The 23,803-nt window shown below is 38.7% G+C and overlaps 2 protein-coding genes across 2 annotated transcripts in view; one reads left to right on the top strand and one right to left on the bottom strand.

Annotated features, from left to right (window-relative positions):
- The window catches only part of cttnbp2 (cortactin binding protein 2), a 51,014-nt gene extending 44,832 nt beyond the window's left edge, over positions 1 to 6,182 (top strand). The window contains exons 14-23 of the mRNA XM_058751101.1: positions 315 to 414; positions 789 to 944; positions 1,033 to 1,214; positions 2,028 to 2,206; positions 3,072 to 3,277; positions 3,473 to 3,655; positions 3,771 to 3,822; positions 3,905 to 4,016; positions 4,489 to 4,635; positions 5,030 to 6,182. Of these exons, the coding sequence (XP_058607084.1) occupies positions 315 to 414; positions 789 to 944; positions 1,033 to 1,214; positions 2,028 to 2,206; positions 3,072 to 3,277; positions 3,473 to 3,655; positions 3,771 to 3,822; positions 3,905 to 4,016; positions 4,489 to 4,635; positions 5,030 to 5,284 (1,572 nt within the window). The 3' untranslated portion in view covers positions 5,285 to 6,182. The remainder of the gene's footprint in view (positions 1 to 314; positions 415 to 788; positions 945 to 1,032; positions 1,215 to 2,027; positions 2,207 to 3,071; positions 3,278 to 3,472; positions 3,656 to 3,770; positions 3,823 to 3,904; positions 4,017 to 4,488; positions 4,636 to 5,029) is intronic.
- A 120-nt stretch (positions 6,183 to 6,302) lies between these two features.
- cftr (CF transmembrane conductance regulator) overlaps positions 6,303 to 23,803 on the bottom strand; it is a 31,096-nt gene continuing 13,595 nt past the window's right edge. The window contains exons 15-28 of the mRNA XM_058751102.1: positions 22,646 to 23,357; positions 21,608 to 21,745; positions 21,093 to 21,130; positions 20,666 to 20,946; positions 20,478 to 20,557; positions 19,501 to 19,651; positions 14,248 to 14,475; positions 13,862 to 13,962; positions 13,254 to 13,481; positions 11,554 to 11,709; positions 11,371 to 11,460; positions 9,883 to 10,055; positions 9,686 to 9,791; positions 6,303 to 7,080 (exon numbers count right to left, since the gene is read on the bottom strand). Of these exons, the coding sequence (XP_058607085.1) occupies positions 6,868 to 7,080; positions 9,686 to 9,791; positions 9,883 to 10,055; positions 11,371 to 11,460; positions 11,554 to 11,709; positions 13,254 to 13,481; positions 13,862 to 13,962; positions 14,248 to 14,475; positions 19,501 to 19,651; positions 20,478 to 20,557; positions 20,666 to 20,946; positions 21,093 to 21,130; positions 21,608 to 21,745; positions 22,646 to 23,357 (2,695 nt within the window). The 3' untranslated portion in view covers positions 6,303 to 6,867. The remainder of the gene's footprint in view (positions 7,081 to 9,685; positions 9,792 to 9,882; positions 10,056 to 11,370; positions 11,461 to 11,553; positions 11,710 to 13,253; positions 13,482 to 13,861; positions 13,963 to 14,247; positions 14,476 to 19,500; positions 19,652 to 20,477; positions 20,558 to 20,665; positions 20,947 to 21,092; positions 21,131 to 21,607; positions 21,746 to 22,645; positions 23,358 to 23,803) is intronic.

The following is a 23,803-nucleotide window of genomic DNA, read 5'->3' as shown; positions in this document are numbered from 1 at the left end:
TTTAAATTGTAATAATATTCACAATATTGCTGTTTTTACTGTTTAAATAAAAGTGGCCTTGGTGAACATGAGAGATTTCTTTTTAATACAGTAAAAAATCTGCAATCTTATTTCCATAATGTAAGATATTTGTGAGTGAAATTGTAAAAATCTAGGGTGGGACGGAGTATTAAAAACCAGTACGTTAAATTGCAGTAATGTGCTGCTTTCAAAAGAGTTTTGAATGATTAGTTTGTCTCATGTACTGTGGGTGTCCATCTGTACTAGTCATGATGTTTATGATGCACCTGTTGTGTGTTTGTGTGTGATCGCAGCACAGACAGGAGGCCCAGGGGATTGGCTGTGATGTCATCAGGGTGGAGATAGATGAGGGTCTATCAAAAGAGCACCTGCTGGAGATCTTCATCAACTGTGGTAAGAGCCTCTTCAATCATGCAGCACTCTGTCAAGGAGTCACATTTCTCAGGTGATGGTGTAGGCAAAGGAGCAGAGGAAGAAGATAGCAGACCCCTAGTTTTCTCCTGTGTTGAATCTGAAATGTTGAGTTATTATTCTCTGACACTGTCTTATGATGATTTTTGGCCACTGATGATTTTGCATGTGTTTGGCCTGTACCTTATAAAAATGAAAAGTAAAAAAGTGAGGCACTTGCACTAGAAGTGAATTTTTACCCCATTCACTTTCATTGTAAGTTCATCACTGCAACTTTGATTTTTGTGTTGAACCAAGAATATTCCTTTTAATTTTAGTGGTTTTTCTGGTGTTGATGGAGTTGTGTTGTGTATCAGGGTTCCTGGTGTCTTTGCATGAAGGCAGTGCTGGGCGTTGTGTTGTGGTGGTTCTGGAGGGTCTGCAGAGAGCCCACTCTCTCAGCCACCTCCTGGGAGACCTGTGCGAAGCCCTGGAGAACCGAGGATCTGTCTATTCCCTCTCCCTCAACCATGGTGAGACTCATCTCTACAGATGCAGCAGAGCTGGAACAGTCACTGTACCAGAAAGAGCGTTTCAGTTCAACTCTTTTCTGATGGGCAGGTCACGATGGGCTTTACTATTTCCGTGAAGGGAGTTTTTTGATTGGCACACTGGCCAAGCCTCGCCTACAGGGTGCTGAGCTACGATTACAGCAGCACTTCCGCTGGGTTCAGCTGCGCTGGGACACCGAGCCCCTCAATGGCATGCTGGGACGTCATCTACGCAGAAAACTCCTCCACAAGGTCAGCCCTGCTCATTATCTAATGAGCTGCGGGGAAGACCACCAGAATAGCCATTCAGCTCTAAATTTAGTCGAGATAGTTTAGTATATTTAGTGTAGTTTCAATAAGAGTGTACCATGTGCCTGCTGAATCATTCAAATAAGCATTGAGACTGCACAACAAATTTAATTAAAACATTTTCTTTTCAATAACTAATTGTTATAGAATAAGTTTTCAATTCTGTTGTTTTTGTTTTAATTACAAACAGTGGAGACTGGAAGTTTTAAAGGGATAGTTCACCCAAAAATAAAAAATTCGGTCATTAATTACTCAAACCGGTAAGACCTTCGTTCATCTTCGGAACACAAATTAAGATATTTCTGATGAAATCCGAGAGCTTTTTGACTCTACATAGACAGCAACACAACTACCACGTTCAAGCCCCAGAAAGGTAGTAAGGACATCATTAAAATAGTCGATGTGTCATCAGTGGTTCAGCCTTAATTTTATGTAGCTACAAGAATACTTTTTGTGTGCAAAACCCCCCAAAAAGAACAACTTTATTCAACCATTTCTTCTCTTCCAAGGGTCAGAAAGCTGATAACTTCATCATTAATTGAAAAATTCATTTACAAATCGGGCTACTTGTTATTTCTTTCATAAACTCTCATGAAGCCTAAAGTAAATGTCAGGATTAAAGGACCACTTTAATGATGATTCTGTGGTGCTTTGCATCTTTTTGATCAGTACATTGTTCAAAATAACTCCTTTGGTGACAAATGAAACAAAAATGGGTTTGCATCCCTTTAATTGAGTTTCTCTGTGGCTGCACAGACTCAGGGCCGGTGCTGGACTTCTGATGATCCTGTACACAAATCGCTTTCTTGGGTGTGCTCAGTGTGGCACCAGCTCAACGCCTGCCTGTCACGTCTGGGGACCTCGGAGGCCTTGTTGGGACCCTATATCTTCCTCTCCTGCCCTGTGAATCCAGAACAGACCCAAGCTATTCCCAAGTATGTCAATCAATTGCCTCAACATTAAGCAAAATAAAATTTTAACAGTATCTAAGTTATATTTTTGACCATAACCAAATATTTTCTTATCAACTGAAACAGTTGTCTGAGATTCATCAAGGCCCAATTGCACTACTACTAATATATTATTACTATTTATATAAGACATAAATATATTACTATTGTAATACAACTTACTTGTATTTTTATAACAAATAGTAAGTAGTTATTTTACTTTACAGTAATAAAACTACATAACATAATTATGTCTTAATAGCTACACTTACTTAGAGTTAAATCCTTGAGCTATTATTTTAGGCGGAAAACTCCAGGGAAGTTTCGGTGAAAATGGGTTTACAAATACTTCTCATTACGAATCTAGTGAAATGCTGTAATCATCTTTCCACACTGCTGGAGATTATGCTAATGTGAAAATAAAGCATAACTGGCATATGTTGTGATCCAAAATACATTTCATCCTCACAGCACATGCAGAGATGGAGTTTGCTGCATTTATTGTGAACCCAGAAACTCTGATACGCTAAAAACACAGATTCGTGTGCTGCATACTTGTAAACGATTATAGTGAAAGCTCTACAACACACAGTGCAAATGACTATATACCTATTTAATTAAAATACAGTGTGGTGTGTGTCAACTCATCGTTAGAGAGAAGAGAGAATGCAGCTGGTACCTTGTATCGATACTGCAGAATATGAGTATTGAAACGGTATCGAAAAATTTTGACACTACATGAATCTGAATAAAACTTTATATTTTATTAAATTATATTGATATTTGTATTATTTCCTATGACAGGCAGTATTTTATTTGTTAATATTGGTCCATGTGTCTTTGTGTTTAGGTGGTTGGTGAGGCTTTGGAACGCAGTGATAGTTCCACGGGTCGAGGATGCTGTTATATCTAGAGTAACAGCCAAGCGCTCTCCCTCCCAACGACGGTCTCCCAACAACAAAGGTCTGAGCCCAGGTCAGAGGGCGGTAGTCAAAGCAGCTCTCAATATCCTGCTGAATAAATCTGTGCTGCAGGGCTGCCCGCTGCCCAGAACAGGTACAGCACCATCAAAAATGTTGAGGAACACACGTTGCCACTCATATAACTACGCTAGCTTAGCTAATTTTACAAAAAAACAGCTGGGCTACTTTTCCCAACAACATTCAAAGTAGTCATCAGCCATTAAATCTTTCAGTGTAATCATTATTGGTAGCCTACTTACTGACTCTTTTTCTCTTTTTGTGTGGTTAGAGATTGACAGGTTCTTACCCGAGTTCCAGGGAGGATGTTTCCCTCTTTCCACCATTGGCTCTGCCTACAGGAAAGGTGGAAGAAAAGGACGCGATAATGGCGCTTGGAGACGAGCCAATACCAGTCCAAGGAAGAAAGGGAGCCCCGCCTCTGGGAGGAGCTCTGGCTGCTCTTTAAGAGAAGGTGAGGTGTAACTGATGGCTTTGATTTTGCAGTATATGCAGTTCTACTACAGCAACAAGCTACTGTTGATAAAAATTCTCCGAATAATCTGTGTTCTTTTATTCTTATTATATAGGATCTCTGGCCAATTCAAGCGCTCACTCAATGACAAATGTCAATCATGCAAGGTGTGTTTTTTATGTGGGCATATGTTTGTACTACCAGCAGATGGCAGTGTTTGTCAATGATTATGTGTGTATGTTTCTGCAGACTCAGTGATGGAGTTGCTGTGGGTCTTTCTCTGTGCTCTGATGATGAGACGGATCTCATCAGAGAACTCCAGACCATGTGCTCTAGCAAATCTGAGCCAGACATAAGCAAGGTAATAGACATTAATAATGCTCACATATACTACTGTTCAAAAGCTTGGGGTTGGGAAAATTGGTTTTAAGAACTCTCTTCCTATACGCTCACAACAGTGGCATTTATTTAATCAAAAATACAGTAAATGCAGTAATACTGTGAAATATTATATTAATATATTTTGAAATGTAGTTTATTCCTGTGATGGCAAAGCTGAATTTTTGGAAGCCATTAATTCAGTGTCACGCGATCCTTCAGAAATGATCATAATGCTGAATTGCTGCTCAAGAAACATTTGTGCATTATTATTGTATTTTTTTCCTTTTACTTACACATTAAACAGCAGTGGTTTAATCCTCTAGTCTCAGATTTAGTCGGTGCAGACTCTTCTCTGTTCAGGCTACACAAACAGTCTGACTCAGTCTAGCACATGGCCTTGCAGTTTCTAGGAATTGACGAGCTGTGTTCATTTCCTCTTTTACCTGGTACAGATAGCTCTTTTTAAAGAGGACTTCATCATGCTTCCAGACTCGATTCCGCCCACTCCTAAGAGGAGTGATGCCGAGGTCACACAGCCCCAAACACGCCCTGTTACAACAGAGAGTGCTGTGGATATGACCCATCCTCCACCACAGAAGGCAAGTCTTTGATAAAACACTATGGCTCTGTTCCAAAGCCTGCTGAGCCACCTACATAGGTAGCTGCCTTCTAAGGCAACATCCTAACTGTCAAGGAGCCTCATCAATAAACGATTTGGAATGCTCCATGTACAGTGCACAAATAGAGAGCCACAGTCAGGTTTTCTAGGGAATCAACTTAAAAGCTATGAAAGGCAGACCTACTGTTAATAATGCTTTTATTTTATAAAGCCATCAACCCACAGTATTTAAACTTATTTTTTAATAATCTTATTTTTTGTTTCAAATCAAAGTTGATAGTGCTGTGATTCACTTCGTAGCTGGTTGGTTTGGTTCATGGCTTATAACTCTTTAATGATTTTTTTTTTTTGTATGTTGTTTTTTCTTTGAAAAGATCGACAGTGGTCACACTTCTCCTCGGCAAGCGACAAGGCCCAGATCACATCTGCCCGTCCCCAGCAGCAGAGGGGCTCAGCAGGTGAACACCACCAGCAGCAGTTCCCTTCAAAGTCACAGCAGCAACCCTAGCAGAGCCTCCACGAGCAGCAGAGCAAGGCAGCCCCCATCCCATTACAACAGAAACAACTTCTCACAAGACAACATCTGGTTCCTGGACCCCAACTGTAATGAAAACTACAGTAACCGTTGATAGACACCTCCCACTGCCCTCCCTTTGCCCTCAGTCTATGATGTTGTGAAGTTTGGTTACTGGCAGCATTTTAGTATTTGTACATGTTGTCCATACTTGTTACACTATACTACATTGTGTACTTTGGGACCATAGTTTTAATATATTCAACTGTTTAAGTAAAGAACTCTGAGGGGAAAAAAGTACGATGAACTAACAAAAGAAAGACTGCTTGAACACTTTACAATTTGCCTTTTAGGTCAAATGTTTTGGATCAAAGTAAGAGCTGGTAGTCTTTTTGCTCTTTAGTATTTTCAATCAATCGTGTTCTATGTTTAAATAAGTGAAAGGTGAGTTTTAAAAACTGTCGAAAATCAGGGTTTTACCAAATATGTGTAAATAAGAACTGGGAACTTAAATGTTGTATAGATTAGTGTGTGCGTGTGTGCGTGCGTGTGATATTGCGCTTGTACATTGGAGGAATTTTGAAGGGAAAATGAGAACTGTATATATTGTTTGTAATATTAAATTTTGGTTCATATTTTTTCACTCGTTTCCAAACGAACTGAATGTGGCAATAAGTACCACCATCACGAACACAGGATATTTTGTTTTTGTCCGTTAAGCCATAATTAGTATTTTCAATTACTCTCATGCGTGCTCAGTGACTGGCTTGAACTTTGACTTTGTGAAACCCAACTATGAAATCGGAAGCGGCACGCATTAACTTCGTTTGTCTTCTATATTGAACATTTAGGATAAACAAGTATTATTTTAAAGTCAGTATTGTTCATATGTACAGAAGAGATTATAGTCGACCTCTGATGTTTAAATGTATTATAGTTGTCGGATGAGGTTCAGAGAAATTGTCCTGTTTCCTCCAAGCACAACAATTAAAAATGCACTATCCTAGACATCACCTCAGCGCTTGGGTTTTCTTTCTCCACACAGCTAATGCTAACACTGTGTTTGTTTGAAACTGAACCATTCAGCTGGAATCGTTTATCATGTGTCCTCTCCTCTGAAGCTTCCCACTATAACAAGATAAGAGTGGATTGAGGTCATTCCTGGTGACCACACAGAAAAAAACCAGAGAAGCACGGTCTTGAAAAATATATTTGTTTCACAGAAAAGTCTTTTATATATATTTACATTTTTAAAATAATCATTGTTTTTGTTTGTGCCTTTCCTAATTCCGTGATACGCCCAAAGAAATGAGAAAATAGAGTAATTGTTTTGCCATTTACGTGATTCATATGATCCCATTTTGCTTCACTTTCAAAGGATGCCAGACATTGGTCACACGTTAACTTAATAAATTAAATGTTCAGAGAAAAATAAGAGAAGAATACATTTGATTTGATCAAATAAAAAAAGAACGTAGATAAATCGTAAAAGTTTTTTACAGTGTTCAATTATTCCTGGCCTCACTGTGTGTCCCATTGTGAGAGGATATTGAGTACCTCTTGTGACATTAAGAAAAAATACATATCTTTTTCATAATAAATGTCAAATGTTCTCATGATAGGTCATCCAATATTATGTACCATTTGGAGACCATTGTAAGCTTGATTGTTTCTGTATGAATTCCAGTTTGAGATGCTTCAGAGACGAGTGTCTTGGATATTGTCCTCTGCCTCCTCCTGCAGTGTCTGTGTAACAGAGCTGAGTTTGGATTGAGGCGTGCGCATGCTGGAGTTCCGGCGAGGGAAGAGTTTGAGGCGCTCCGCTGGGCTTATGGCCTGCTTTAGGTGACTGGTCTCATTCAGCAACTTCTGAATGGAATCGTAGGTCTTCACCTGACCTTTGTCCATCATCTGCAACAGAGATCAGAGGAGTCAAAAATATTAAAGCTATTTTCTGAAAGAAGTCTCTTATGCTCACCAAGCTTATATTTATTTGATCAAAATATAGTAAAAACAGTAATATTGTGAAACATTTGTTCCTGTAATTGACATGGTAATTGTATTTCCTGGGGCCTCATTTATAAAGTGTGCATAAGCTTAAATCCACGCAAAGCTCATATTTGTAAAAACTGCCTTTGACGCGGAAAAGTGCTTAGAGTCACGTCAGGGTCTGAGCAGTACTGTGCGTACTTTTTGTTGTCGGAGTAATGCGGGTTTTTGAAAATGTAAGCTGTTCTTGCAGCTCGCTGTTCTAAATGAAAGAATTTGGACGATGACTGGTGATCTTTTATATGTTAATGACATTAATTAAGAGTCGTTTACAAGGCAGAGAGCCAATACCATTCAGTTGCGTACAAGTTCAAGATCATTTGCGATTCATAGATTTCACTTTTTTATCTGAAAGAGAGGTGTGCGTGCGTTTTCTGTGCGTACGTTCATTCTATGAATCCCACGTATGCATATTTGAGAGATGATCGTGAGATCAAATTTAGGATGGTTTCTGCGCAACATTTTATAAATGAGGCCCCTGAAGTTTTTGCAGCCATTACTCTAGTCTTTAGTGCAGGGGTCACCAACTGGCGGACTCCAGTCCGAATCTGGACTTCAAAGCCTTTTGACATAATTAAATAAATAAATGCCAAAATGCCATTTTGTAGTAAAATCTAATTTATATCAAGCACATCAAGGTCAGCTCAGTAGAGCAGTGCAGTGAAGAGAGTGGCGTGAAGTCAAATGAAAACAATGGCATTCTCAAGTTAAAAAGTTTTAAATTTAAGGTCAAAAAGTCTTAAATGGTTCAAGAAAGTCTTAATTTGGATTTCAGGAGGGCTTAAATTTGGGGACGGAAAGACAAGAATTGCGATACGGCTTTAATGTAATGATTAAACTTCAAAAGGCTATGATTACGAGCGCTGCACATTTCAAAGTCCAGTGCTATGCTGGTTTGTGTACTGCCATTACCGGGGAAACCGCTATATTTCAGCCATTTTAAAAGCATCACCTGCTGGCAGAGAATTGGCATTTTCAATAAGCTCTTCTGCTAGTTTTGTTCAGACCAATGTGAAGATCATCCTGTTTTAATGCAGCAAACATGCAGAGTTGTAAATGCGAACTGGTGGATCGACAAGAAGATAATGCATTATAAAAATGTAAATAATAAAGACAGTAAAATATATTTATGTTATTTAATTAATATAATGATTGATAATAATAATTTAAATTAATATAATAATTGATACTTTTGAGTCCATTTTCTTTCAAAAATGTTTTAAAGGCTGAAATGTGAAGTTGATCATTTTATTAAAGTTTTTGTTTTTGTGAAAATCTGTATCTGAGCTGTAAATCATGCTTTTACAGTCATTTTATTTTTATTTGTGCAGGTCTTAAAAAATCTTCAATTTGAGCTTAAATATCCTGTAGATACCCTGGTCCGGCAGAAACCATCAATTCATGTTTTAGGTATATAAATGTACGGACCTCGGCTTTTGAGGAGGGTTCATTACTGGACCTCAAGCAATTTTTGTTGAAGACCCCTGCTTTAGTGTCACATTCAGAAATCATTCTAATACGCTGATTTGGTGCTCAAAAACATTTTTTATTATTATCAATATCGAAAACAGTTATGCTTCTTAGTATATTTGTGTAAACCATGATACTTTGTTATCAGGATTCTGTGATGAATATAAAGTTCAAAAGAACAGCATTTAATTGAATTAGAAATATTTTGTAACAGTTTTCTGTCTTTACTGTCAATTTTGATCAATTTAATGCATAAAAGTATTAATTTCATTGTACTCACCCCAAACATTTAAACGGTAGTGTATGTTTGCCTTTTTTGAATACCACACATAAATTGTTCCTATTATCTGACAGAAATTATTAAAATATAAAAATGCTCACTCAATATTTTTGCTTTTGTCTGGTGCAACTAGTGATCCTTAGAGCAAGTTATTTTTTTGTCTCCAATACAAATAACAGTAAAAATGTGAATAACAAGTGTAAAAAAAAGGAGTATTTATGATATTTAAAGCAATAGTTCTCCCAAAAATTATAATTTTGTCATTAATTACTCACCCTCATGTCGTTCCAAACCCGTAAGACCTTAGTTCATCTTCAGAGCGCAAGTTGACATATTTTTCATAAAATCCGACCCTTTCTGACCCTGCATAGACCACAACGCAACTACTACATTTAAGGCCCAGAAACGTTGTAAGGACATTGTTAAAATAGTCCATTTATGAAGCTACGAGAATACTTTTTGTGCACAAAGAAAACAAAAATAACGACTTTATTCAACAATTTCTTTTCTTTCATGTCTCTTTCATCACTCGTTCACTATGCAGGGTCAGAAAGCTATCGGATTTCATCAAAAATATCTTCGTTTGTTTTCTCAAGATGAAGGTCTTACGGGTTTAGAACAACATGAGAGTGAGTAATTAATGACAGAATTTTCATTTTTGGGTGAACTATCCCTGAAGTTGGTGTTGATGGAAGAGAGGCAGTGCAAGAGCCTTACCAAGAAAGACTGGCACTCAAGCAGCGGTTCCACTTTGTGTTCAGACAGTAATATAGTGCATGTGGAGAAAGACTGTCGTAATGTCTTCTTTAACACCTTTATTGTTCTGAAACCAAAGACAAAGCACAGCCACCATTATTTACCATGACGTAAATTCATTGTACTTGGGCACAACAGCCAGTGGTGCCGGGACTCACACTGGATCGAGGTGGGCACTAGGCTCATCCAGGAGGAGGATGCGGGCTCCGCTGAGGATGGAGCGAGCCAAACATATGAGCTGTTTGTGGCCGTTACTCAGTACATAACCTCCGTATTCCAGCTGGAAGTCCAGTTTATCTGGAAACTGCTCAATCACTGTCTTGAGACCGACCTTCACACATGAACACAGAAATAACTGTAAATCAAGCAAATACTTTCAGCAAATTGTCTGTGCATTTTACAAGAGGTGAACAGGACATGCCTGTAATTCACTAGATGATTCATAAGGATTATAGTCATATCGTATGGTCACTTTTATATTACTAATAGAATTCACATTATATTTTAGACCTAATTTTCTGCCTTAATTAAATGATTTCTGATTACTCAAAAATAAAAATGATATAGAATATAAATACTGTTGTCATAAAAAAAAAAAAAAAAAATTACACCTAAATTATTACTTAAGAACAAGAGAACAAGAAGAAGTGTGTCATTTCTATGCCCGACATGACAGCATTTGGAGGGTAAGCATATAATTGTTCTTAATGGATAACCAGATGACCTCATGTTTCGCTTTAGAAAAGGTCACTTATTTTATAAACAACAAATGTCTGATGAAGAGCGTCTAAGCTCGAAACGTCACCTGTGGTGACAACATAAATAAATATTTTTCTATTTCTGGAGCTATGGTGTGCCCACTTTGATTTTTTGGTTCATATTCTTGTGTGGTGGAGCACCCACATTGAGCTTTTTGATAAACAACAAATAGGAAACCACACACACCCAAAAAATTGGTAGGTGCATAAGATAACTAATAACTAAGAAAAATAATTCCACACACTACCATAGCTTGCAAAAACATGTAATATTTTTAATGCAACATTTCAGTCATCTGACCTTCATCAAGCATGAAGAAAAACGATTTTAAATGAATGACAAGGATTGGGTGACCGAAATGTTGCACTTAATGTAATTACTTCTACTTGATGGTGGTTCTGTTATAAAATCGTTAGGTATAGAAAGTGTATAGCGAGCTAAGAAAGGTAATATTTAAGATGTATTTGGAGTTTATTGTAACTGTTTTTAGTTTTTATTTATACTTTTATTTTATTTTATTTTTAATGATTACTTTATTTATTAATAATTAATGTTATTTATTTTTATGTTTATTATTTTACTTTATTTTATTGTGATTTAAAAATTAGCTGTCTATAATATTTACAAATAGAATCATGTTCCAGCATGACAACATTAACTTAACCAGTGGTGTGAGTTTGGGATAGGGCATCCCAGTTTATTTGAAACTTAAATTTCACCCTTCACCCTTAACTGCTGAGTGGCAATTAAAGTGTTGCCATAGTCTCAGCAGCAGAGACAATGCTTTTCCAGTTTCTTTGAATTGCTCCAGAAAAAAGGGTCATCAAACCACTTGACCTCACAGTCATTGATCATTTGCTTTGGACCCCTGCAGCAAAGTCACCCACCTCCTCCGTGACCCGCCACAGCTCCTCATCACTATGGCAACCGTAAGGGTCTAGGTTCATGCGGAATGGTCCCGTAAATATGAAGACTTTCTGTGGGGGTGTAGAAGGAGATATTTACAAAGATATATATCAAGAGATGTCATGAAGAGAGAGGATGAAAGCTGTTCCCAGAACCGCTGTTACCTGAGGCACCACACCAAAGGCTTTCCTCCACTTCTGAAGCGGCATTTTGTTCCAGTTGACCCCATCAATGGAGATTTCACCATCTGTGTAAACCAGCTTCAAGAGAGCATTGAACAGAGAACTCTTCCCAGAACCTGTTCGGCCCAAGATACCCACCTGAAAAAGATCACATGATCAAATTTCACAATAAAACAAAACCTGTGAACAGATTTACATGCTATAGAAGTACATCTTCAGCAACACATGTAACATATTCTGTTAGATGCTTGGACTAGAAGCCCTTCTCACATGGATTTCTCACAATATACATCACAGAAATGAGTGTGAAAAAGATATAAGGCTGATCACATGAGACTAAAGGAGCTAATTCCTTTAGCTAATCTGCTATCTGCTGCACCTACATTGTTCTACAAAGGCAAAATGCAGTAATTTTGTCAAACTTAATTATGACCAAAAGTTCTGTGACTTAGCTCAATTATGCTCAGATTTAGAAAAAGATATATGAAAATTGGTATCAAAATCAATTGATAGTGTTGGAGTAGTTACTGTATTTAGCCTTTGTAGGGCAATACAACCCAAAAGTCCACAAATTAAAGCTTTGGGATAGAAAATATAATCTAAACCTGGAAATAAAGTTTCCAAAAAAGTGTAAGAAATTTTTTTTTTTTTTTTTTTTTTTAAAGGCCTAAAATGAATAAGAAACATTTCCAGTTCTAGATTCTTTATTTACATTTCTAGGCCACTAATCAAATAAGCAAAATTGTCACACTGAACTTCAAATCTCATTTACACAAAAAGTCAAATGTGATGCTGAGAATACAATTTGTAATGAAAAAAATAAATAAATAAATTAAAGGGGTCATGAAAAAAATCTTTTGACATATAAGCGGTCATTGTGCTAAAAAAACTTTCTGTAAGTTTCAGAGCTCAAAACTTTCTTGTTAGTCTAAAAACAGCTTATATTGAAGCCAGGCTGCCAAAACGACAGCTTGTGAAATGTGCCACTATATGATGTAAAAGTGTGGCTAAACCCCACCTCCGCAGAAGAAGATCAACGCCTGCTTCTACATCACTGCCTGTTTAGCCCCGCCCAACAATTCACACATGTAGTAGGTAAATGACACGAGCGGCAAATACAAACTATAAACTTTATTTGATGAGCTTTATTTTCAATGAAGTTCCAGACAGCATCAGTAAGAACTCGGTCCTTTGTTCACTTCATTTGACTGCGGATACATTTACAAGCAAGGCACAATTCAATGCAGGATTTTCAGAAAGATTGAAGATGTGATCACTATCGCTTAGTCAGTTATTACAGATTGTTTGATATGTACTGAGTATTTATGCGTTTTAACCTAAAACACAGCAGCGTCCATCTAGGAAGGATGTAGACTGTCAAACATCTGTCAAACACAACTGGTATATAAGTGGACCTCAGAGAGTAGCACAAAAAAAAAAACAAAGGCAGTTCACTACCCCTTTAAGCATTTTGACTAATAGCATTTGACTTTTAGATCCCACTGTTTAAAAACCTAGCAGAATTCAAGCTATAGTCCATTGTAATGTCATGCTGTGAGACAACACTTTTAAAAATTGCACAATTTGATGAAAGGTTTGCATGTTAGCATTTATTTTTTCTGAAACTATTTAATGTTTGCATTTTAAGGAGGAGTTTAAGTCTGGAAGTTGCTTGTACATACCCTCTGTCTGCCCTCCACAGTGAAGGAGAGGTTCTTGAGGACAGCGTGACCCCCTTCAGTGTATTTGACTGTTAAATTCTGCACATCGATCTGACCGCGGTTGGGCCAGCATGAGTCGGCCTGTGCATCAACGTTCTCAATAATCAGATCCGAGTATTTGCTTTTGTCTGTTTTGGGTGTCTCAGACGGCAGGTCGATGAACTTAAAAACCCGGTCAACAGAACGCATCTGGAGGAAGAAGGATTAAAAGAGCTATGATGTAATCAGGTCCACTGAGGTCCAAGCTGCATGTGGTTTGTTTAGCCTTTAAATGATGCTTAGCCTCTGTGTTTGTGTGTGCGAATACAAATGCACACACAGTTACACCATGTGGCAAAAATAAAGCGGCACTACTGTATAAATGTGCATCAGTGTGATTGTAACTATTCTCCTGATAGGGTCAAAGTGAGGGAAAACAAAACATTCTGCGCCTTGATAAGCCCCGTTAGTGTTGCTCTGACTTACTCAGACAATATTTTTAACAGCATTACAGAACAGGACAATTTCTGCAGTCTAGAACAACTGAAAAACATGCAGTTTTCAGGGAGGAAAACTAAAAAGGCACATACCATTCCATCTACTGCAATGCTGGTGGCAACACACCACTGGAAGGTGCCTAGAATGAGCATTGCCAGGCATATGATGATACCAATCTCACCCGGTTTATCCTCTGTGGAATAACGTACACACGTTCACATGCACCAACAAGCAAGTATAAACATCAAGCACAAGGTTGCTCACAGTGACCTCACTTCTACACTTCAAAGGCATTTTCCAAGCACTGCTCGCAATTACCTCTTAATAAAACCAATTGTCTGGAAAACATACTAAATCAAGCGTTCATTGACTTTTTGGACCCACAGAGAACTGTCAAATAAACAGTGGCATCCGCTCACTCTACATACTGTTCACTTGGTTCACTCTTGCCTAGATACAGATGGAGAAGTGCTCTTACGGTTGGTTCCTACCGCAATCCAGGCGGTCAGCGTGAAAAAGAACACAAAGATGATGTCGGAGCGGAAGAGGAACCATCGCAGGGTTGACAGGTAGAGGAACCAGGTGGCCGTGTGGGTGTTGAGGGTCTTGTGGAACAGGTTCTCGAAGTAGGCCTGCCGCTCAAAGGCCCTGATGGTCCACAAACCCTTCAGCGAGATGATGAGGTGGGAGAAAATGGGGCTACGAGCTGAAGAATAAAAGATGACAACAGTGTATATTCAAGAAATATGATAGCTTTGTGTGACAAATGCAAAAGAGTAATTCAGTGAATTCCTCCACTGTAGCACCCAAATCAAACTTCATTTTGGTCTATAGGCAATATTTAGGATACAATTTTTTTTTTTTTTTTTAATTTTGGAGCTCAACACCACCCATCTCTATATATACAGTGAGGAAAATAAGTATTTGAACACCCTGCTATTTTGCAAGTTCTCCCACTTAGAAATCATGGAGGGGTCTGAAATTGTCATCGTAGGTGCATGTCCACTGTGAGAGACATAATCTAAAAAAAAAAAAAAATTGTATACCTCCACAAGGCTGGAAAGGGCTACGGGGAAATTGCCAAGCAGCTTGGTGAAAAAAGGTCCACTGTTGGAGCAATCATTAGAAAATGGAAGAAGCTAAACATGACTGTCAATCTCCCTCGGACTGGGGCTCCATGCAAGATCTCACCTCGTGGGGTCTCCGTGATACTAAGAAAGGTGAGAAATCAGCCCAGAACTACACGGGAGGAGCTGGTCAATGACCTGAAAAGAGCTGGGACCACCGTTTCCAAGGTTACTGTTGGTAATACACTAAGACGTCATGGTTTCATGCATGGCACGGAAGGTTCCCCTGCTTAAACCAGCACATGTCCAGGCCCGACTTAAGTTTGCCAATGACCATTTGGATGATCCAGAGGAGTCATGGGAGAAAGTCATGTGGTCAGATGAGACCAAAATAGAACTTTTTGGTCATAATTCCACTAAACGTGTTTGGAGGAAGAAGACTGATGAGTACCATCCCAAGAACACCATCCCTACTGTGAAGCATGGGGGTGGTAGCATCATGCTTTGAGGGTGTTTTTCTACACATGGGACAGGGCGACTGCACTGTATTAAGGAGAGGATGACCGGGGCCATGTATTGCGAGATTTTGGGGAACAACCTCCTTCCCTCAGTTAGAGCATTGAAGATGGGTCGAGGCTGGGTCTTCCAACATGACAATGACCAAGCACACAGCCAGGATAACCAAGGAGTGGCTCTGTAAGAAGCATATCAAGGTTCTGGCGTGGCCTAGCCAGTCTCCAGACCTAAACCCAATAGAGAATCTTTGGAGGAGCTCAAACTCCGTGTTTCTCAGCGACAGGCCAGAAACCTGACTGATCTAGAGAAGATCTGTGTGGAGGAGTGGGCCAAAATCCCTCCTGCAGTGTGTGCAAACCTGGTGAAAAACTACAGGAAACGTTTGACCTCTGTAATTGCAAACAAAGGCTACTGTACCAAATATTAACATTGATTTTCTCAGGTGTTCAAATACTTATTTGCAGCTGTATCATACAAATAAATAGTTAAAAATCATACATTGTGATTTCTGGATTTTTTTTTTAGATTATGTCTCTCACAGTGGACATGCACCTCGATGACAATTTCAGACCCTCCATGATCTCTAAGTGGGAGAACTTGCAAAATAGCAGGGTGTTCAAATACTTATTTTCCTCACTGTATATATATATATATGAATAATTTATAAATCTAATTAATATGTTATTCAGCAAGGAAACATTAAAAAATTAAAAGTGACAGTAAAGGCATTTACAGTATAATGCTACAAAACAATTCTATTCCAAATAAATGTTTGAATATATGAACTGTGAACGTTTGAACTTTCTATTCATCAAAGAATTCTGGGGAAAAAATGTATCACAGTTTCCACAAAAATATTAAGCAACTGTTTTCAGAATTGATAATAAAAATGTTTCTTGAGAGGCAAATCAGCATATTAGAAAGATTTATGAAGGATCTTGTGACACTAAGGACAGAAGTAATTCGGCTGAAAATTCAGCTTTGCATCACAGGAATAAATTTTAGAATTTATTTCAAAAGAAAACATTTTTAAATTGGCAGAATATTTCACAATAATAATATTTTTACGGTAATTTTAATCAAATTAAGGCAGGCTACCTGAGCAGAAAAGACTGTTTTCAAAACATTTAAAAAATCTTTTTACTTTTAAACGGTAGTGTTGAGCATGAAATTGAACTGACCACAGAAATTCAACATAAGTAATGCACTGTAACGTTTTTCTGTGGGCGGAGCTTAGGTGCAGGCAGAAAGATTCCCCTGACCGCTTCACTAACACTAGCTATGAAGTCTGTTAGCTTGTTTTTTTTTTTTTAAGTAACTGGAGAAATTCCGACTTAACCTGCATATGTAAGGACACTCACTGTCCGGGACCGCGATTGTTATTTGAAAAGGTTAACTTTAAGGGACGAAACCAGGATTACCTCCGGTTGAGTGACTCACATCTAACGTTTATAGTTAAGACAAACTCATCGTGTCTATTTATGTATATGTACATGAAGATGTATATATATTTCAATTTCAGCAGGCAACTATTTGTACAGCTACATTATTATTCCAGCCACAATTAATCACAACAATGTATTCAATTACAAATGATTAAGCATATAAATCGTCAGTTTGTTGTTTTACACACATGCACACAGACATTATTTCATACACGACATAGTAGTAATATGCATAAGAAATTTTTAGACGCGCTCATAACAACAAAAGACAATACTTTATTGAACTTTTTCTGATAAGAAGTGTGCGCTGCAAACACAAGCATTTTTGACGATCGTTTTTGTCCAGTCTGCTCGTTTTATCGCGTTTAACCACAGCTGTCGTCGGTTTTTTGTCAGGCAGTGGCAGCAGGTATGCGTTCAAATTTCAAATTGGAGCCTCTACTACATTGATTCTGGCACCCAACATCACAACAAGATGATATTTTAAGCTCCTTTTGTAGCCGAATCTGTGCTGGTTAGAATTGGCCATTATGTGACATAATTGTGACGTCGGCCCTAAAAGTGAAAGTGAAAGTGAAAGTGAAAGTGAAAGTGACATACGGCCAAGTATGGTGACCCATACTCGGAATTTGTGCTCTGCATTTAACCCATCCAACGTGCACACACACACCGTGAACACACACCCGGAGCAGTGGGCAGCCATTTATGCTGCGGGGAGCAGTTGGGGGTTCGGTGCCTTGCTCAAGGGCACCTACAATCCCTGTCGGCCTGAGACTCGAACTCGCAACCTTTGGATTACGAGTCCGACTCTCTAACCATTAGGTCACGACTTCCCCTTAAAAGGGTGTGTATATATATACCCTTGTTGGCAATCACAGAGGTCAGACGTTTCTTGTAGTTGGCCACCAGGTTTGTACACATCTCAGGAGGGATTTGGTCTCACTCCTCTTTGCAGATCCTCTCCAAGTCATTAAGATTTCGAGGCTGACGTTTGGCAACTCGAACCTTCAGCTCCCTCCACAGATTTTCTATGGGATTAAGGTCTGGAGACTGGCTAGGCCACTCCAGGACCTTAATGTGCTTCTTCTTGAGCCACTCTTTTGTTGCCTTGGCCATGTGTTTTGGGTCATTGTCATGCTGGAATACTCATCCAAGACCCATTTTCAATGCCCTGGCTGGCTTCAATGCCCTGGCCCTGATGGTACATGGCCCCGTTCATCGTCCCTTTGATGCAGTGCAGTTGTCCTGTCCCCTTAGCAGAAAAACACCCCCAAAGCATAATGTTTCCAACTCCATGTTTGACGGTGGGGATGGTGTTCTTGGGGTCATAGGCAACATTCCTCCTCCTCCAAACACGGCGAGTTGAGTTGATGGCAAAGAGCTTGATTTTGATCTCATCTGTCCACAACACTTTCACCCAGTTCTCCTCTGAATCATTCAGATGTTCATTGGCAAACTTCAGACAGGCTGTACATGTGCTTTCTTGAGCAGGGGGGACCTTGCGGGCGCTGCAGGATTTCAGTCCTTCACGGTGTAGTGTGTTACCAATTGTTTTCTTGGTGACTATGGTCCCAGCTGCCTTGAGATCATTGACAAGTTCCTCCCGTGTAGTTCTGGGCTGATTCCTCACTGTTCTCATGATCAAACTCCACGAGGTGAAATCTTGCACGGAGCCCCAGTCCGAGGGAGATTGACAGTTATTTTGTGTTTCTTCCATTTGCGAATAATCGCACCAACTATTGTCACCTTCTCACCAAGCTGCCTGGCGATGGTCTTGTAGTCCATTCCTGCCTTGTGTAGGTCTACAATCTTGTCCCTGGCATCCTTGGACAGCTCTTTGGTCTTGGCCATGGTGGAGAGTCTGGAATCTAATTGCTTGATTGCTTCTGCTTTTATACTTTTATATACACACATTTCCAACAGCAGTAGGGATCAGGAAGAGGAAGGAAGAAATAAAAGTCCACCCCTCTGTCCTTTGGCCTTCAGGTGACCTCATAAACAAAATGAACTAATCTACAAGTTCAGCTATCCATGATATTAAATCATCACATTTTTCTCATTCATCACAGCTTTCCTTGCAACATTCCTTTCCCTTTCTATAGAAAACACAATGCCTTTAGCTCCTCTTGTTTGAAAAACAATAGGATTGCGCAGTTTTCTGGGATCCCTGCCATGAATCCTTTTGCCCATCAGTTGTGGATGATGAGTGAATGATATCAGGATAGCACCAGAGGAAATCCCTGGTTGGGTTTTTGCTAACCCAGTATTACAAAGTACGGAAAGCCCTAGTTGCTTTCTCTGTGACCCTGGACAGGCTGACAGTAGGAAGAGCGTCGACAACTGAAGCTAACTTGAGTTTTCTTCCTGTCTGAGTTACAGAGAGACCAACAGAAATGGGTCTGCCTTATTCAGAGATGTAATAGACCAATAGTGATTGGTCGAGAGACAAAGTTCTGACCCTCCCGCCCATGCCACTTCCTCTGAGATATCCTTTTCTCTTTCTGGTTGACTCATCCATCCTCTGCTCCTCCCCTGTTTTTGGACCTAGCACTGACCTCCCATCAGTGCCTTGTCTAACTGGCCTTTTCGTCCCTGGCAGCAAGCCACAAGCCAGCACGCCGAGTGCGTCAGGAATGCCTTTGCCAACTGCAAAGACGTATCTAACAACTGCGTGCAAAGAATGCTCACATTGTCTGGCCTTACCTTCTGTCTCCAGCTGTTTAAGCTGTTGACCCGTTCGGAGAAAGTACTTCCTCATCACAATGAAAATAATGGCCAGGGGAGTTGCTGCGAGAAATATGTACGGCCGCGTGATGGACACCACAAGAATACATCCAACCACCACCACAGTCAACTGTTAGGAAAAAAAGCAAATTTTAAAGAGCCTGTACTGCTTTTTTTTTTTTTTAAGTAATACTTTTATTCAGTAAGGATTTATCACATTGATTAAACGTAATTTATGATGTTACAAAAGATTTCTGTTTCAAATAAATGCTGTTATTTTTAACTTTCTATTTCTCAAAAATTTCTCAAAAAAACAATCTATCACAAATGTTTTTTGGGCACCAAATCAGCATATTAGAGTTATTTTTTGAAGGATCATGTCACACTAAAAACTGGAGTGATGGCTGCTGAAAATTCAGCTTTACCATCACAAGAATAAACTACTTTCTAAAATATACTTAAATAATATAATATAGTAAAATATAACAATATATGAAAATATTTTTTAATTATTAATTATTTTAAAAGTGCAATAATATTTCACAATATGACAGTTTTTACTGTATTTTTGATCAAACAATGCAAAGAATGCAAAAACTTTTTTAAATTTAAACACTGCCAAGGAAGCGTGATATTTGCTTACACAGAAGTGCTAAACCTCTTCAATACTGCAGGACGGTGTGGGCAATATTGTCCCAAAAAGCATATACGTGTATGAGAAATCACTAAATAGCCTATAGGAAATAATCCTAGTCCATCTGGCATGCTATTTTGAGCATATTATGGTTTAGGACACAGTAATCTAGTATGCTGTATAGTACTGATAATGTATGAATTCATCAGTTGAAACTGAACTCTTTAGAAAGTCAGATCTCAAGATGGAAATGTTAGTAAAGCTGCACTACTCATCTATTCAAGGCTTTTGACAATGAAAGTTTATCAAAGGAGGCTCAAACCTGGACAAAGTCAAACATGAGGAGAGGAAGCATGTCATCTATGGTGGCCATGTCTTTGGTGAACCTATTCATAATTCGGCCTGCAAAAATTACATAGAGATACAAATGGTATTAAAGTATTAAGTCAGAAACCAGACCTGTGGAAATAAGGTTTACTCCTACTTATTTCAGCTTTTGTTAACACTGACCTGTCTTCATGGTGTTGAGCACAGACATGGGTGCACTGAGAACAGCATGCAGCATCTTCTGGTGCAGTTTCTTGGAGATTGTGATCATAGTGTGCACAAATGGAAGACCCCGGAAAAATCCCAATGCGAGGAGGCTCTCTGACGTGGCCACGTAGATGTAGAGAATGTAATAGCTGCTTGTTTGGGTCACAATGATGGCATAGTTTTTTCCAGGTGAAGACATGTTGGAGTACTTTGTCATATTTGGCTCAACTCGTTGGTGCTCTTCTTTCCAAAGTTCACTGCAACAGAAAAGTGAAAATGCAGTAGTTTGTGGATTGATTTAAATGAATTCCAGACTATTACTGAAGAATGCTTGACAAAGAAAGAGTTTAGTTCTGCCTAGAAAAGAAGATCACTGGAAAATGAAGAAAGGAAAAACACGCACTCAGTTATCAGAAAAATCCCTGCTACAGATCCTGCAACCTAAAAACACACAAGAAAGAATTAAGGTTAGTAAATCTAGATGTACACTACTGTTAAAAAGTTTGGGGTCTGTAAGATTTTTTATGTTTTTGAAAGAAGTCTCTAATGTTCACCAAGTCTGCATTTATTTAATCAAAAAATACAGTAAAAACAGTCATATTGTGAAATATTATTACAATTTAAATTCAGTTTCAACTGTTCTCTATTGTAATATATTGTAAAATGTATTTTATATCTGTGATTTTTTTTTCAGGATTCTTTGATGAATAGAAAGTTCAAATAAACAAATTTTATTTGAAACTGAAATCTGTTGAAACCATGTAAAAGTCTTTACTGTCGCTTTTGATCAATTTAATGCATCTTTGTTGAATAAAATTAATTTCTTTAAAAAAATCTTAATAATCTCAAACTTTTCAACTGCGGAAACTGTCAGTGAGTATACAGTTTATGAATACATGCACAAAATATTAAGATTACCTCAATTGCAGCAATAAGGAAGATGAAGATCAGAACATACAGAAGGCTTTTATTATTTGACACATATCTGACGTATGTGTTCCACTTTGTTGTTTCAAATACCTCCTCTTTTTCATCTATTTCATCAACTAAGCATGCCTGCAAAGAGAAGCAAATCAGATGAAGTTAAAGGGATAGTCCATCCAAAAATGAAAATTACCCCATGATTTACTCATCCTCAAACCATCCTCGGTGTATATGATTTTCTTCTTTCAGGCGAATACAATCAGAGTTATATTAAAAAATGTCCTGAATGAGGTATGAAAATTTGAAGCCCGAAAAAGTGCATCATAAAAAGAGCTCCACAGGACTCCGTGGGGTTTATAAAGGCCTTCTGAAGAGAAGTGATGCATAATTACTAGTTTGCGCTAACTGTCATGGCGTTCTAGCATATGATGTAAGCGTAGCATAATCTCCGACGAACGCAGAAGCGCGGAGAAGAGAGCAAAGCAAAACACCGGCCATGAATTAGAAGTACAAAATGAAGATTTGTAAAGAAAAATGTTGGAGGATTTCGATATAAGCCAAGAGGAGACTGGCTTTCCTTTGCTGTAAACAAAACTTGGTTCTCGTGAGATTAGCATATTCACACCGGAGCTTAAGCTGCACTGCACTTTCTCACGAACACGTATACGACAGTTAGCGGAAGCTAGAGATTACGGTTTATAAAGTTTTAAATATGGAAATTTTTCATACACAAATGCATTGCTTCGCTTTAGAAGGCCTTTATTAACCCCCGGAGCCGTGTAGAGCACTTTTTATGATGGATGGATGCACTTTATTGGACTTCAAAGTCTCGAACCCCCCATTCACTGCCATTATAAAGCTTGCAAGAGCCAGGATATTTTTAATATATCTCCAACTGTATTCGTCTGAAAGAGGAAAGTCATATATATATAGGATGGCTTGAGGGTGAGTAAATCATGGGGTAATTTCCTATCTCTTTAAAGCCTAGTATGTAAAGTAATATGTTGCAGTGAGTGCAAGAATTTTCCACACCTCAATGTTCTCTTCCTCTAGGACCCCGGTGACGTCATATGTGCTGTCTGACAGGCGGCGAGTATAGATGTCCAGCTCAGATGCCAGTTCGCTCTGAGGCACGACAGACAGCCGTCTGCGGAAAGATGACTGAAGGTGGTCACGACGGCCCTGGCCTTGTGCATTGGTCATGAAAGCTAACACCGACTGCCTCCTCTGACCAGCCATATGCACTCCGTGGTTATGATACACATCGCTTCCCATAAAAGACTCGTCCACTAGCTCGTTCTCTGGTACCAGGGAGAACTTCCGGTCAGGTAATGTCCTCCGAACCTCTTCTTCAGGTATCTGAATGAAGGACGCCTTACGAGCTGCTCCGAGAGTGTTGACGATAACTGAAGATTTTCTTTCATCTATGTACACGGGCATGGATGGGGCCACCTGGCGAAAAGCTGAGCGTTCAGGTCGCATGCCTGCGCTCTCATCCACCGAGACACGGTGGAGAGTCTCTGTGAGGATGGAGCAGCGGCGCTCTGCACTGACATTGTCATAGGCCTCCAAACCCAAAAGCAAAGAGCTGAAATCAGGCCGTTCTGACTGAAGCTCTGAAAAGGTGCCGTAGAAAAAACTTTCACCGTTGTGGAGCAGTAGGATCTTATCAGCCCGCTTTAAATGCTCAATCTTATTTGTTACCAAGATGCGTGTCTTAGAGGCCATCAGCTTGCACAGACATCTGGGTAAATACATAAAAATTAAGTTACACAGCAATATTTCTGACATTTAAGCTAAATTGACTCCAGTATTGTCATCTCTTTTCAATTTAGTCCCACTTATTGGTAAGAAGTTACAATTCATTTGCTGTTTGTGTACAGAGCATAACAGTACCTGCCCATTTTTGGTTCTTAGAAAGTATTTTTGGTATTTAGAAAAAGCCTTCGTAAGAATCATAAGCCATTAAACACGGCTAATTAAACAAATAAAATGTGACCGATGTTGAAAATGCATATAGAAACAATATAGTATATTTATATGCAGATTATATTACACATATGTATAAATATTTTTAGAGCATATGGAAACATTAAATATATATATATATATATATATGTTTCTGTTTTTTTGTTTTATGCACTTAGTAGAAAATTAATTTTTTATTACTTTTGGACAGACAGAAATTTT

The sequence above is a fragment of the Onychostoma macrolepis genome, chromosome 18, assembly GCF_012432095.1.
Source record: "Onychostoma macrolepis isolate SWU-2019 chromosome 18, ASM1243209v1, whole genome shotgun sequence".
NCBI classification, from domain to species: Eukaryota; Metazoa; Chordata; class Actinopteri; order Cypriniformes; family Cyprinidae; genus Onychostoma; species Onychostoma macrolepis.
This window is presented reverse-complemented; position numbering and strand designations above follow the sequence as displayed.